The sequence below is a fragment of the Phocoena phocoena genome, chromosome 10, assembly GCF_963924675.1.
Source record: "Phocoena phocoena chromosome 10, mPhoPho1.1, whole genome shotgun sequence".
Taxonomy (NCBI): domain Eukaryota; kingdom Metazoa; phylum Chordata; class Mammalia; order Artiodactyla; family Phocoenidae; genus Phocoena; species Phocoena phocoena.
Genome location: NC_089228.1, coordinates 40,620,231 through 40,635,374, shown reverse-complemented (window position 1 = coordinate 40,635,374; position 15,144 = coordinate 40,620,231). Strand labels below are relative to the sequence as shown.

The window sequence follows — 15,144 nt, the reverse complement described above, 5'->3', positions numbered from 1 at the left end:
CAGGAATGGTTTTCAGGGGAAGGGATGAAACTTAAATGAGAAGAGACATCTAAACAAAAGAAAGTCTTCTCAGAAACAAGTCAATGAGAGAGAGAGAGAGAGAGAGAGAGTGTGTGTGTGTGTGTGTGTGTGTGTGTGTGTGTGTGTGAGAGAGAGAGAGAGAACAGTAGCACTGTCCCTCTGGTAGGCCAGAAACTCTTGAGGTGAAAATGCATACATAAATAAGGACCAGATTATGCCATGGTATGCAAGCCTTGTTAAGAAAAATGGATTTAACTAAACAATGTAATGAGGAACCATTTAAAAGTTTTAAATAGGACTTTGACATGAACAGATGTATATTTCCAAAAAGATTACTCTGGATACTGAATGTAGCACACATTGTAGGGGGCACAGAGTAGTCATTCACTATTATTAAGCGGTAACTTATTACAACCATTACTAAAAAGATACCATGATAAAAGTAACTCTTACTACCAACGATTAAGGAATGGTCGCTGCCCTTGAAGATCTCATGGTCCTGTGAGGAGAAACAAGCATCTAAGCAAGTAATTTTAATAACCTGTTAAGACTGCTACCACTGTATAGAAATACAGAAAAAGGAATTATGGATTAGAAAATCACCATTTGTTAACAATCATAGTTGTACAAGATTCAGGCAAATTCACTGGATGGCTAAATTTCACAAAAAAGAGTATTTATTATTTCCAAAGGTGCTCCTATATTATACTCTTTAATTATAAAGGGGAAAATAGTAACTTTACATTGGAGAAACCTGGCAGACACCAACTTAACCAAGTGACTGAAGTTGACAATGCCAGTAATGGGATAAATGAACATTCCAAACAGAACTTCAGACAAACCCAAATTGAGGAATATTCTAAAAAATTTAAAAATATTCAAAAATGTGACGTTTATAAAAGCCAAAGACTGAGGAACTAACTATTCCAGATTAAAGGATACTAAAGAGATACAACTCAATTTAACGCTTGATCTCAGGTTAGATTCTGGATCAGAAATTTTCTTTTTTCTATAGAGAACATTATGTGCACAACTGGCAAAATCTGAATGAGGTCTGTTTAACAGATTAATAGTATTGTGTCACTGTAATTTGCTGATTTTGATAAGTACACTGAAGTCATAAAGAAGAATGTCCTTGTTTTTAGGAAATACACACTAAAAATAACTAGGCGCGGTGGGCATGATATCTGTAACTTATTCTTTAAAAGTTAAAAAGAAATTAAGAGAAAATGTTAAGGTAAATTTGGTAAAATGTTAACACTGGGGAATCTGGATGAAGGGTTTAGAGGAATTTTTACTGTTTTTAACATACATCTGTCACTGGATGTGTATTACATGAAGAATACATAAAGAACAGTATTCTTGCAGTTTTCCTGTAAGTCTGAAATTACATCAAAATCAAAAGAACATTAAGAAGGAAAATTTATATATTTTCATTATGGTTATATATAAAACTAGATTATACCAACTTATCTGTACTCTACAAGTCTCTTAAGTTTCCGACTAACTTGATCATGGTCCTGAGGGAAGAACGACATTCCTTACAGGTGTCTTCTAGCCCAGTAATTCTATAATGTATATACTCTCCCACTTCTCAGATAGTCCAATATCCAAATCACTTAAAGTAACTTTTCCTAAACAGAGTCAAGACTTCTTTTTTTTTTTTAAAAGTAACTTCATGGGGTATGGAAACATGGTCATCATGTCTCTAGGGAAACAGAATTAAGAGCTCACCCAAAAGAATAAAGTGTCAAAATGACTTCATTCAAAATCAGAATGTTTAGAGCAACCAGATTCTGTACTTTATCATTTAGATTAGGTGTTGGCAAACTTTTTCTGTAAAGGACAAAGCAATAAATATTTTAGGCTTTGTTGGCCATCCAGTCTGATGCAACTACTCAACTCTACCAGTGCAGTGCAAAAGCAGCCACAGACGTATGTAAATGAACGAACTTGGCTGGGCTCCCCGCAAAACTTCATTTACGAAAAAAGGCAGCGGGGCAGATTAGGCCACCCCATAATTTAGATGAAAGTATTATCTGACAATAAAGAAACCAGGCTACTAATAAGTTTTAGACCATGTTTGCCTTTTATCAGATGAGATTCTTATCACAAAAATTCAATGTAGTGGTACCTAAAATAGTGCTCTTTGGGGGCAATTTTGTATTTTAAACAAAAGGGTAAGTAATACTGATTCTTTTGGATACAGAATAATGTCTACTAAGGATTTTGAAATTTATTACAGAAATTCAGGGCACATTATTTCATTTTGAAATGTTGCATAGCAGATTTCACATATTAGTTAGGAACCGAAATTCCAAGCAGTGACTCAAAACTTGTTTTATTTTTTTTGACCACGCAGCTTTTGGGATCTTAGTGCCCGACCAGGGATTGAACCCAGGTCCCCAGCAGTGGAAGCATGGAGTCCTAACCACTGGACCGCCAGGGAGTTTCCCCAGACTCAAAACTTTTCAGTTGGGTAACTCTGAATTATTTAAAACTTCTGTAGAGTTCAATGCTTAACTTTCTAGGAAAATAATATGTTTAATTAAAGATAATGTCTTGAGATAAAGATGAAAAAGATAATAAGGATGGTTCTTAAGAAAAGTCCAACTTATCACATGTACAAAATGTCCCTAAATCATCTAATCCAGATGTAACTATAACTATTCAGACTTCACTATAAGGAGACACACATCCTGTAACCTAACTGTTTATAAGAGAGGCTCTGGAATCACTAGCCATCACAATCTCTCAGCTGTTTAAATGCAACTGAAACTGCCAAATTCATGGGAACCTTACCTCTTCTTCTCATGATCCAAATGAAGATTTTCCAGTCAAGTTTATAATTAATCATCACTTATAACCAGCTGTTTTGCCCTGTGAAGTGTCGGGTATATTTTCAGCATGAGGGGTGATGTACAGTAATTCCTTTTACAAACAGAAATATATGCACATGTCCCTGCTGAAAATGTAGCCCAGTTAATTTGCATGTGAAAATGAATACATGCTCATGTGTAGCAATGTGCTAAGTGATGTTTCTTGTTGAGGTCTACTTTAGGAGTCAAAAATGTGTAAGCCTTGTGGAGCCAAGGCAGTGGTCCTGTGTATAGAGGTATAGAAAAAGTAGCTCACTTAATCCTTTCTCGCCAGGAGTCGGGATTTTCCCAGAACGACATCCATTGTCGGCAATGGACGCACCAAAATAACGCCGGTGCCAGTGAGTTAACCACCTCTGTCCTCTTTTCACCTATTATATTTTTCATGCATCATCCAACTTCCCAACCATCTTCCTGTTTTCTTCACAGAATGCACGCTAGGTTCTTGTTTTTCTTCAGCACGAAGTTGAAAATGGAGTTGAGAAAAGGAGACACATGGTCAGCTGGTGATGTTAACAAGCTCCTTGCTGCCCTGAGAAGCTAGATGGAAATGGTTCAAGTTACAAGGGGGATCATCATCAGATCTGGGAGGACAAAGAGTAATTCATGAAGCTTCATTCCCTTCCCTCCCACCCTCTTTCATTTACTGATGATCCCTATAGTCTGCCTTCACAGCAAAATCAAGATTAAGAAATCTGAAGCAACCTCTTTCAGTTCTTCACTCCATCCAGTATGTAGAAAGGACAAGTGGAACACATGTCCAGCAATGTTACAGTGGCCCAGGAAGGTCAGGGAAGCTTGGAGTGGCTAACATAACCACAATCTTAGATCAATGCTTTTTAGTATAATCTTGAAATTAACATCAGCAACTAACACATGCTTGGCAACAGGTGCTTAATAAAAGTTGGTTGAATAACATATTTTCTTTTCTGCCAACATCTACTTGAACACACAGGTGGAAGTCAGACAGAAGTAGTTAACTCTTTCAATGCCGGGAATAGGATGGATATATAGTAATCACATCAAGTCAAGGTGTTTCTCTAAAACATGTTCAAATTATGGGTTCCCTAGCTGAAGTATATTTTTTAAGGACAACTATAACCGGTTTTGAAATTAGAACCATGGTGAATGTTAATTAGAATGATAGATGAATAAGAACCCCAGCACCAATGCATAACAAAACATCACAGTTCAGGCAAGCAAAAACATTTCTCAGTAATGCAATTCTAGATGGGTAATGATTCCAGAGCAAACTATAAAGTTTGAGGAAGGAGGATTTTATTTAATAACTTCCTTGATGCTAAGAATTGGGATAAATCCAAAGTATGAACGTTAAGAAGAATATATTTTAGGTACAAATAAAATTTTAAACCTCAAGTCAAGAGGATCATCAGTCTACACAGTACTGTGCAACCACTTCGATCTTTCAGATAGGAGTGAAGAGGACAAGCAAGGGAAGAAATAATTGTGTAGGACTCAAAAACATTTATGTCTGGAGTGTGAGTTTAAAGTACCAGTTATATCTAATTGAGTTAAGGATATTCCAGAGAATAATTTATATCATTACAATTATAATAAAAAAAAACTACCATACAGAGAAACAAAAACATTTACTTATTCCAGATTTCAAGAAGAGACAGGTTTTTAAGAAATTAAGATGATTATGTCTTTTTTTTTTTTTAATTACGTCAACCAGAGCCTTCTCAGGCAAAAGTGAACTACTAGGTCTACAACCCCCCTCTCTATGAAACTATGTCTGTAAGGTCTTTTCTACCTTCACCTGAGTGCCTGTCTCCATTTCCACCTTCCTTACTGAGCCAATCATAGTACAGGCTCTACTAGCAGTCTCCAAACACAAGAGGGACTTCGTCCAGGGACTCCTGTGCCCTCACAAAGCAGCCTTAAATAAAGGTTCACACAAATGACTGTCCCAGCAGCTCTTTCAATTAACTACAACTCCAGTTCCTGCATTCACATGTTGTGTAATAAACAGATTTACTCTGAATCTTTCCTTTTATATTTATAAAAAGGTCAGATTTCAAATAATAAGGCTGAGTTTATGCTGAACTGTAGGTGATCAAAGAGTAGCATGAGTAAGAGCTCAAATGGGTAAATGAGAGCTGAAACCACACCATACTTAAAAAAGGGTCTCAACACAGTAAATTACAAATGCAAAAATAAGCACAGTGCACAACCAACCAACTACACTCATTCTGCTCAGTATAAGGATAATTCCCTATGGGTCAAATGGTAGAATATAATGGGTGAGCTTTGTAGTCATAATTGGGAACAGAGAAGACTCAGGTGTCCATTTTGCTGCAAATCTGTATTCTTGGTTTATCTGGTTGCTTCACCTCTGGCGCAAGAAAGGAGGAACAGAAAAACAGAGGCTAGGTAGTAACCTGTTCCCACAGGGTCCTCAAGACCTGGATCCCAGGATCCCACTTACAATCAGAATTTGCCACATCTCTCCTAGGCTCATCCTGTTATTCACTTCTGTGTTTATCCAAGACCCAGACTGGGTTCTCTGCAAAGAAAACCCTGCACATCATGCTATATACTTTAACAAGTGATTATGCAAGTATTAGATGTAAGGGTTCCAGAACTCTATATTTTTCCTCTCGATAACATCTTCTGGCCAGAAAAATAGGCATTTAAAAGTAGGCCTATTTCAGAAACAACAATAAAACTGAGTAGGAACTAGCTCCATATAATGTTGTTTTACTGGAACAGATATTTATGTTCAATAGTTTGTTTTGGGGTTTTTTTTGTCATGAGACATTCCACCAAGCTAACAAGCATGATTCTATAGCTTTATATGTTCAATCATTTTTGATGAGAAGTTGCAAAATTACCTTGGCTTCCAATTAATTTTATTTTTAATTAATTTCTAGTTAATCCAATAAATTAATTTCCAATTATTTTAAACATTCATTTTTTTCTTACATAGACTCAAATGTAGAATCCATATTTGTTACTAAAAGGATTTTTGTTTTTAATGTAAAGACCACTTGAATGACTGAATTTACTGTTGTGATATACTTTTGTAAACAAGGAAAAGGGGGATGTTTGTATATTAGTTTGGCTGGTATCTCTGGCCAAGGTTTAAAAGACATTATTTATTTATAAAGATATTTATAATTAGCTGACAGAGAGATAGTATTCCATTTTTCAAAAATACAAATAGCTAGAAAAGTAGGTAATTCGACTGAAGGTTTATAGAACTCTAAACCTGGGTAATTCAGGTTAAAATGAACAGAAATGTTTTCTTACCTTTAGGTCTTTCCAACTGTCCAGGAGCTTGGTGGCCAAATCACTTATATCTACTGTTTTATCTGGCTGTTCCTGGCTCCTCTCACTCTCCACATCAGATACACCCTCCTCTTCATCTTGGGATGGTGTTTCCTCAGCAATAGGTTCGTCTAGTTTTGTGCCATTGCTCTCTTTAGGCTCTATTTCAGTGTCAGCCTCTGGTTCAGATGTGGGTAGCTTAATGGCCTCCACAGCAATTTCACTATCAACTTTAGATTCAGGCAGCTGTTGTGTGAGTAGCTGTTGTGACTGTAACTCTTCCTCTTCTTCTACAGGGACGTTTTCTAACTGGTCAAGGTCCTCTTTGCCATCCTTGCCTTCTAGCTCACTGGTAGCATCAGAGATCGCACTGTCCATGCTATTTTCACTTATAATTTTAAGTCTGCGAAACATTAGCTTCTTGGGGGTGTCTGTATCAGCTTCTATGCTCAGCTTGGTGGAAGGATCAGGTGTGTTGAGCGGTGTGTGAGCACGTGATGTATTCTCGCTAGAATACCCATCTCCTTCACTCAGCTGAGGGACAGCAGTCTTGGTTTGAGACCAACGTTGAATAATAGGAAGTACTTTGCTTTCCTCCAACATATTTTTAGTAGGAATGGGTAAATGTTCCAAAGTCTTTATAATCTGATTAAACATAATTTAAAAAAAAACAAACATCACTTTGTACAGCTGACTTTTCAAGCCTCTCCATGGGACTCAGATCAATTCTGTAGAAACAGTGTTTTTTTTTTACTGTCTTATTAAGACCTAAATCTTGTAACCACAGATGGATTTAAATGTCATAATATTACTTTCCTCTAGTATGGAAGGAAAAGTGTTTGATTTTTTATTTTTTTGGCTGCACCACGAGGCATATGGGATCTTAGTTCCCCAACCAGGGATCAAATCCGTGCCCCCTGCAGTGGAAGCTCAGAGTCTCAACCACTGGACCGCCAGCTAAGTCCCAGAAAAGTGTTTTAATAAGCCTGACCAGCAAGAATAAAATGTGGAGCAGGTGACTGCTCACACATCAAATAGGACTAATTTAATTAATATTCTCTACCAGTAGTTCTCAAACCCAGGTAGATTTTTTAAAAATATAAACACTACTGGACCTCATTCTGGGTATGTTTTTCTAAAAAGTTTCCCAAGTGACTGTGATAAAGGCTTGGGAACTAAGCAACAATATATATTTAAATGTCTTGCATACAAACAAAAAATGCAGATATTACTTAACCTCCTTAGCCTTTGACAAACAGCTGTCTAGCAAAGAGAGACACTCTCTTCATTCTGAGATAACCACCCCCACCCCACACTCTGAAATCCAATAATTTCTTCCAAAGTACTCCCCCAGTGTAGTTCTACAGAAACTCCAAGGCTTCCCCAACTCCTACTTATTGCTGAATCTCCTGGGAGAAGGATGGAGGCAAGACAATCACTCATTTGCCCACTCACGTCTTTGTTTTTAAAAGTATATTATTAAATGACCTGGGGATTATATTAGCACTTATGATTAAAAAGAACTACATTTAAACCAAGTTATAAAATATTGTGTATTTCACGGGACGGTATAAATATAACAATTCCACTAACGACACTGTCAATGAACATCTATTTAGATCTTTTAAAACAATTTACTCCTCAAAATGTTCTTACTCTTGTCATCCAGAATTCAGCTCTTCATAACTTTTTAGAACCCCAGAATTTAAGTTCCATATGGTTTCCTATCTTTTTAAAATTATGGTTTTAGCAACACACTGGATCTTTCACTTAACTATGATACTAGTATATCTTGCTCTTGCAGTTCCCAACTATGTAGTACTAAGCTTTAAAAGATACCACAGGGAAAACCACTGGGCAAACTCACTTCCAGCAAGGTGTATGTAAAGTTACAGTTATAGGAATGATATTGGGATGATAAAATGATGTAATTATTTAATATGAGTGGTAAATATAGTGCTAAATTCATTATCACTGATATTATCACAATACCCTCAACCTAAATAATAAATATACTGGTTTTAAGAAACAAGCAGGTCAGCTGAATGTGAACTGACCTCTTCCTGAAGCTTCTGGTTACTTTCCCGGCCATCACCTAGTTCTGCCATCCAGATCCACAACAAAGACAGCCCATGACGTTCCAGAAAGGACTTCAGGCAAGACTGTGAATGTGTGTTCTTCCATGGGGGAAGCGAAGCAGGATGCAGTGTATTGGGGGGTGGGAGGAGGGAGACACATAATACCACAGAGAGCGTTAAAGAGGGCCCACAGAGAGGACTAGAGTTCATTTACATTCACAAAGAAACCTAGAAATTCTATTTTGATTAATCTACTAGAACTGTGCAATTAATAAATGCTTTAAAGTGAGAGATTATAATCTTTTTTGATACTTAAAATGTCAACCTGGACTTTATAAAGTTCAAATTTTGAAGGATTAAGAAAAAAAATTATATTCACAATTTTTACTGAAAAAGCTAAAACTATAAAAAAATTTAAAAATCTTTTCTTATTATCCAACTTCTTGTGGAATATTTAATAAACTGGAGTAAATATGATTACTGTTAAAATTCCTTGCTTTGAGATCCTATGGTAAAAATGGCCTTGCCATGCTAATAATCAAGCGGCGGTGGGGAGAGACCCTCTATCAAGTGTCATGAATTGTTACACACACAAAAAAAATTCTACCATGTTCTTTGGCTGGAGAGAAAACACACAATATCTACTAATAGATTAACTGATGCTGAACTCTTAAGACATTTTTAAGAGTACAAGTTGTCAAAGTCATATAGAACTCACATATCCATTTTAAAAATGAGTAACTCTTCTCATATCAGAATTATTCCTTTTCCCTTCATCATTCTGGATTGTAGTTTAAATGTCCCACCTCAAATTCCGAAATAAAAAATAAATTAATATCAAAGTGTTCACCTGTATGAGCTTGAGACAGGTAAGTTTCTGTTCCAAAGTTTCAATTCTAACCATTAGCCGGGATAAGCTGAGCACCTGGTTTTTATCAGAGAGACCCTCACCATTCTCCATCAGGGCTTCTAGCTCTCCATCCACCTGCCACAGCAAGGAAAAATATCTGGTTATAGACAACAATAACAACAAAACCCCCACTAATCTAAGAATCAAACAATCTGAAAAGATGCTCGACCTCACCAGTAATAAGGAAAACTAAGACCACAGTAAGAAACCATATTACACTCACTATAAGAAGTCTGATAAAATCAAGTCTAGGCAAAGATGTGGGTCAAAACAAACATTTGTACACTGCTAATGAAAATATAAATTGGTATGATCAATTTGAAAAGCATTTCATTCAATCATCAAATATTTACCAAGCACTTATACATCTAGTATAGTTCTCGGTGCTGAAGACATTGCAATGAAGCAAAACAAAAAAATCTGCCTTTATGGGAGGAAGAAAAATTATATTAGGTAAGAAGTATGTCAGGAAAAAAAAAAGTATGTCAGAAAAAATAAAGCATTGAAATAAAGCTTGAAAAATAAATATTTGTATCCCCTATGCCTAGCCGCTGTATACCTAAGAATAAACCCTAGAGAAACTTCTGCGCATGTGTACTCTGGGAATCAGAAGAATGTTCATTGAACAGCCATTCATAAGAGCAAAAAACTGCCAACAATCCAAATGCCTGTGGCCAGGCTGGATAAACTGGCATGTTCACATAATGGCATATACCACAATGAAAGGAATCAAGTGCAGCCAAACGCAACAAAAATTATCAATCTTAGCAAACATAAAACTATGTAAAAAAATAAAGTTACAGAATATTGCATGCTGTATGAATCCGTTTCTCTGCACCTCAAAAACAAATTTTTTATAGATACATATCTGAAAAGTCTATTTTAAGATGGCAAAGGGGACTTCCCTGATGACACTGTGGTTAAGAATCCACGTGCCAATGCAGGGGACACAGGTTCTATCCCTGACCCGGGAAGATCCCACATGCCGCAGAGCAACTAAGCCCGTGGCCACAACTACTGAGCCTGCGCTCCAGAGCCCAAGAGCCACAACTACTGAGCCCACATGCCACAACTACTGAAGTCTGCACACCTACAGCCCGTGCTCCACAACAAGAGAAGCCACCACAATGAGAAGCCCGCATACCACAATGAAGATTAGACCCCGCTCACCGCAACTAGAGAAAGCCTGCGTGCAGCAACGAAGACCCAACGCAGCCATAAATAAATAAATAAATAAATGATTTTTTGTTTGTTTTTAAAAAAGGGCAAGGGAGGTAAGACACAAAATTCAAAATGGTGGTATCCTCCAGGAGCTATAAGCAGAGAGAAGGAAGCAGAGAATGCTCACAGCACATATAAAGTATAATTATAGGCTTTATAATTTAACATAAATTCTTTGTTCCAAAGATATTAAATAATAGAGAACAACAGCAACAAAAATCAAGGTTCCAAAGGTTGTTTTCTAGCTGTGTTGCAGCAGTTATAAAAGATATAAAGACACCCTCACAGGGCTTCCCTGGTGGCACAGTGGTTGAGAGTCTGCCTGCTGATGCAGGGGACACAGGTTCCTGCCCTGGTCCAGGAAGATCCCACATGCCGCGGAGCGGCTGGGCCCGTGAGCCATGGCCGCTGAGCCTGCGCTCCACAACAGGAGAGGCCACAACAGCGAGAGGGCCGCATACAGCAAAAAAAAAAAAAAGAAAAAAGAAAGAAATGAGAGTCACCAGAAATGAATTCACCGAAGTGGGGTTAGAAATAGGTAAGATAAATACAAGAGGAGGGAGGAGGGAGGAAGCAGAAGGAAAAGTCTGAACAACCAGAAATGGAAAATTATGACAGTGCATACTATGCTCAGCCTGGCTGGAGTGGATAAGGTGCAGTGAGGAATTGAGAAAAATCTTATCAAAAAGAAGGCTGGTGTTAGAACATCTCAGATGTAATATAAAAGAATCTGGATTTGATGAGACTAAGCAAGAGAGCTCTATTACTGAATCCCAAAAAGGGAATAATATGATCAAAATGGAATTTGAGAATAATTAGTCTGACAAAAACAGGATGAAATCTAGACAAGATAGAGATTGAAGGAGAAGAGATATAAACGACAGCATTAAATCAACTTGACATGCAATGATAAAAGTACAGAATGAGCTGATAATAAATTAGAGAAAAGCAAATATAAAAGAAAATATCTTGAAATTTTCTGTTACTTAACTGGCTAAGTGTCTCACTTAATATAATTTTAGGCAAGGCATTGAAACATTTCTATTTCATATTATACCCCAAAACTCTTATTATGGTATACAGAACAAAAATAAACGAGAAAATATAAAATGCTGCCTGCAAGAAGTTGAAGATACATAAACTCATTTTTTCCTTCTAAAAAGTACATTTGAGGCTCATCCTTTTTCGTTTCCAGTATTATTTCTTAGGTTTTGAAGAGATTAAATACATGAACAGAAGAGCCAATTTACAGTTAAATCTTAATGTAAGACAATTTCCTTAAAGATGTTTTTTTCCTTGCAAAACCTAAATGTAAAAATTTCCTGTGTCCCAAATTCCAGAGGATTAGCATAGGAAAGACCAAAGGCTTTAAAATACTACTTTCCCTCTCAAATACAAGAATCTTGCTTTTGACAGTTTTGAGATGCAAAAATTCACTGAGCTTATATTTCCTTTTGGGGTTATTTCCTTTTCATAATTAGGCATGTAATCTGAAAAGTTAAAACTGAGTTGTTACTTTCATTCATCAATAAATTGAGTAGATATTACTGTATAAAAGGCACTACTGGGATATAAAAAAGTAGCATTCTTAAGGAAATAAACAGTAAAAATGTAGAAGTATAAATAAAATTTTACAAACAAAATACAGAAGGTGGACAACCTTTGAACATTCCTACTATAATGATAAGCTTAATGGTTGTATTACATAAAAGTAAGCATGCCAATCCTAGTGGTGATATGATACATCTTCCATAATTTTGGGTACCCAAGTGAACAATCAATTGTGGAATTAATAACTTTTAGGACACCTACAGGGGAGGAAGCCAGGAGATGACTGACATTGACTGCTTTCATTAAATTTACTAAAAGTATTTATTTTTCATTTATGGGTCACCACCTTCCAAAAAGGATTTGTGGTAAGTATAAGGAGGATTAGGATGTATTTTAATAAATTACTGATAAATGAAAATTTATATGTATATACACAATTCTATAGCACTTAAAATTTTCTTCTGTTAATTACCTAATCAGTTCAAGAAAAATGTTTATTCTTTATTTTGGGGTATGAACTGTCTTTAATGGGTCTAAAGCACCATTGTTAATACATTCTGATAAATATAACATACGATTAGAAAAGTATATAAACAATTAGTAAATAAACAGGTTTAATAAACAGTTGAGCAATATCCATGGCAACCAACACTCAGGTAAAAGGGAGGGTGGGGGGATGGGGAGGACACTGCCAGTGTTCCTGAGGTGCTCCATGTGCCCCTTCCTTGTTATAATACCTTCTCTTCTTAACTCTAGAGACAATGTCTCCTAACTTCTTAGGAAATAGTTCTGATTTTTAAAATAGGTTTACTACATATATTATAAATTCCTAAACATTATAATTTTGTCTGTTTTTAATATTTATGTAAATGAAATCACACTGGACAAAAAATCTTTGTGCCATGGTTCTTTTTCAATCTTTACATTTTAAGTCATCATTGTTGCATGCAACCATAAATTTCTTTATTTTCATGACTAGTTTTTCATCATATGATTATAATTTATTCATATGTTATTTATTCTAATGTTAATGGGTATTTGAGTTGTTTCTACTTTTTCTAATGCAAGCAATGCTGCTATAATTCCTGATGTGCATTTTAAACAAGTCTCTCTCTGGTTATAGACCTAGGAGTGCAACTGCTGGCTCATATAGTATACATACATTCACCTTTAGTAAATAACACCAAAGTGTTTTCAAAAGTGATTGTATCCATTTACACCTCCACCACCAGTGTATGAGATCTATTGTTCCTGTGTATCATCTGACTTAATTTTTATCAATGTGGTCAGTATGCAAATAACATCTGATAGTAGTTTTAATTTGTACTCCCCTGATTACTAATGAGGTTGCACACCTTTCCACATGTTTACTGGCTATCTGGATTACTAAAGTGTCTATGGAAGTTGTTTTATTTTTCTTTTGGGGCTATATTTTTCTTATTGATTAGACAGAGCTCTCTATATATTCCAGATACTAGGATTTGTTTGTTATCTGCTGAAAGCAACTATTTCCTTTCTTATGTGGCTTTTCACCCTCTTTATTGTGTAAGTTAGTTACTGTTAATTTGTTTCACAAACTCAAAAGAGATTAAGGTAAATTTCAGACTATTCCCTGTTTATAATTTACAAACTACAAATAACATCAGATAATAGTGCGGATTTATTATACCTCCATCAACTAAGTATTTAATTAAGTACCTAGTTTGTGACATATCCAAAGAAGACAATCACCTGTCCTGGAAGAGCTTACAGTTTTTAAGTGGATAAACTGTATGTACATAGCTTCAATTGTAAGAGCAAGGAATAAGAAATGTTCACCAATCAAAGGTTAATATGGGAGGGCAGATGCAGACTACAGTGCCATTAAAATATTCTTGTTAATAGTTAAAATATGCAAAACTATATCTTAAACTGCTGCTATCTTTTCCTTTCCATGGCATCCCCTACCCAAAAGAATTCCAAAAACTAACACTTGGGAATTTCTTTCTTTCCTTTTTTTTTTTTTTTTTGCTGTACCACAAAGTTTGTGGGATCTTAGTTCCCCGACCAGGGATGGAACCCAGGGCTATGGCAGTGAAAGCACCGAGTTCCCTGCCAGGGAACTCCTTAACACTTGGGAATTTCAAGAGGTGCTACTTTTGTGATTCTATTCAACTGTACCTGACCAGAACTCAGAATCTAAGCATCCAGCCACAATTTCAGTAGGAGACCAATCCAATTAAAATCAAAGTGGAGTTAAACTCTTCATTACAGTCAAGGGACAAATGACCCTTCTAGGAACCCAGATTCACTCTGGGTCATTCCTCTATCAGGGCAAAGTTTCATCCAAAGCATCCCTGTTCCAGAACAGCTTCAAATTCACATCTGGAGGGCTTCACTGGTGGTGCAGTGCTTAAGAATCCACCTGCTAATGCAGGGGAAACGGGCTCGAGCCCTGGTCCGGGAAGATCCCACATGCCGCGGAGCAACAAAGCCCGTGCGCCACAACTACTAAGCCTGCGCTCTAGAGCCAGCGAGCCACAACTACTGAAGCCCGCGCACCTAGAGCCCGTGCTCCGCAACAAGAGAAGCCACTGCGATGAGAAACCCATGCACCGCAACAAAGAGTAGCCCCTGCTTGCTGCAACTAAGGGAAAGCCCGTGTGCAGCAACGAAGACCCAAAGCAGCCAAAAATAAATTAATTAATTAAAAAAAAAATTCACATCTGGAGCAACCCATGACTTCAGCCCACCAACTGACTAGATTCACTTTACATCTAATTTAGTCTACAATACCATAAAATATTGATATGGACACACTATTACCAGAATAAAAACAAGCAAGCAAAAACCAGGAATACCTATGTCTTGGTCCCTTGGGGTTATTCCTGAATCTCATCAGGAAGGTAGAAAGCCATCTGATATTGTTATGATGGCAGTATAATACCACCCAGGAAACCATCACACTACAACAACACTCCCCACCAATAATGCAGTTTTTAATGTAAGTTTTGAAAACAGAAAATAGCCAAAGGGAAGCTTTTTGGAGATTTTAGCTTAGGTCAACATGTTTAATGACTACTTTGTGGTTGCTCTGGTAAACTATCAATTATATGAAACAAGAGTTAAAAATAAAAGTAATCTAGGGGCTTCCCTGGTGGCGCAGTGGTTGAGAGTCCGCCTGCCGATGCAGGGGACATGGGTTCGTGCCCTG

The 15,144-nt window shown here is 36.7% G+C and overlaps 1 protein-coding gene across 1 annotated transcript in view; it reads right to left on the bottom strand.

Annotated features, from left to right (window-relative positions):
• SETD2 (SET domain containing 2, histone lysine methyltransferase) overlaps positions 1-15,144 on the bottom strand; it is a 112,002-nt gene that overhangs the window by 45,829 nt on the left and 51,029 nt on the right. Inside the window, exons 10-12 of the mRNA XM_065885394.1 lie at positions 9,120-9,254; positions 8,249-8,368; positions 6,174-6,836 (exon numbers count right to left, since the gene is read on the bottom strand). Of these exons, the coding sequence (XP_065741466.1) occupies positions 6,174-6,836; positions 8,249-8,368; positions 9,120-9,254 (918 nt within the window). The remainder of the gene's footprint in view (positions 1-6,173; positions 6,837-8,248; positions 8,369-9,119; positions 9,255-15,144) is intronic.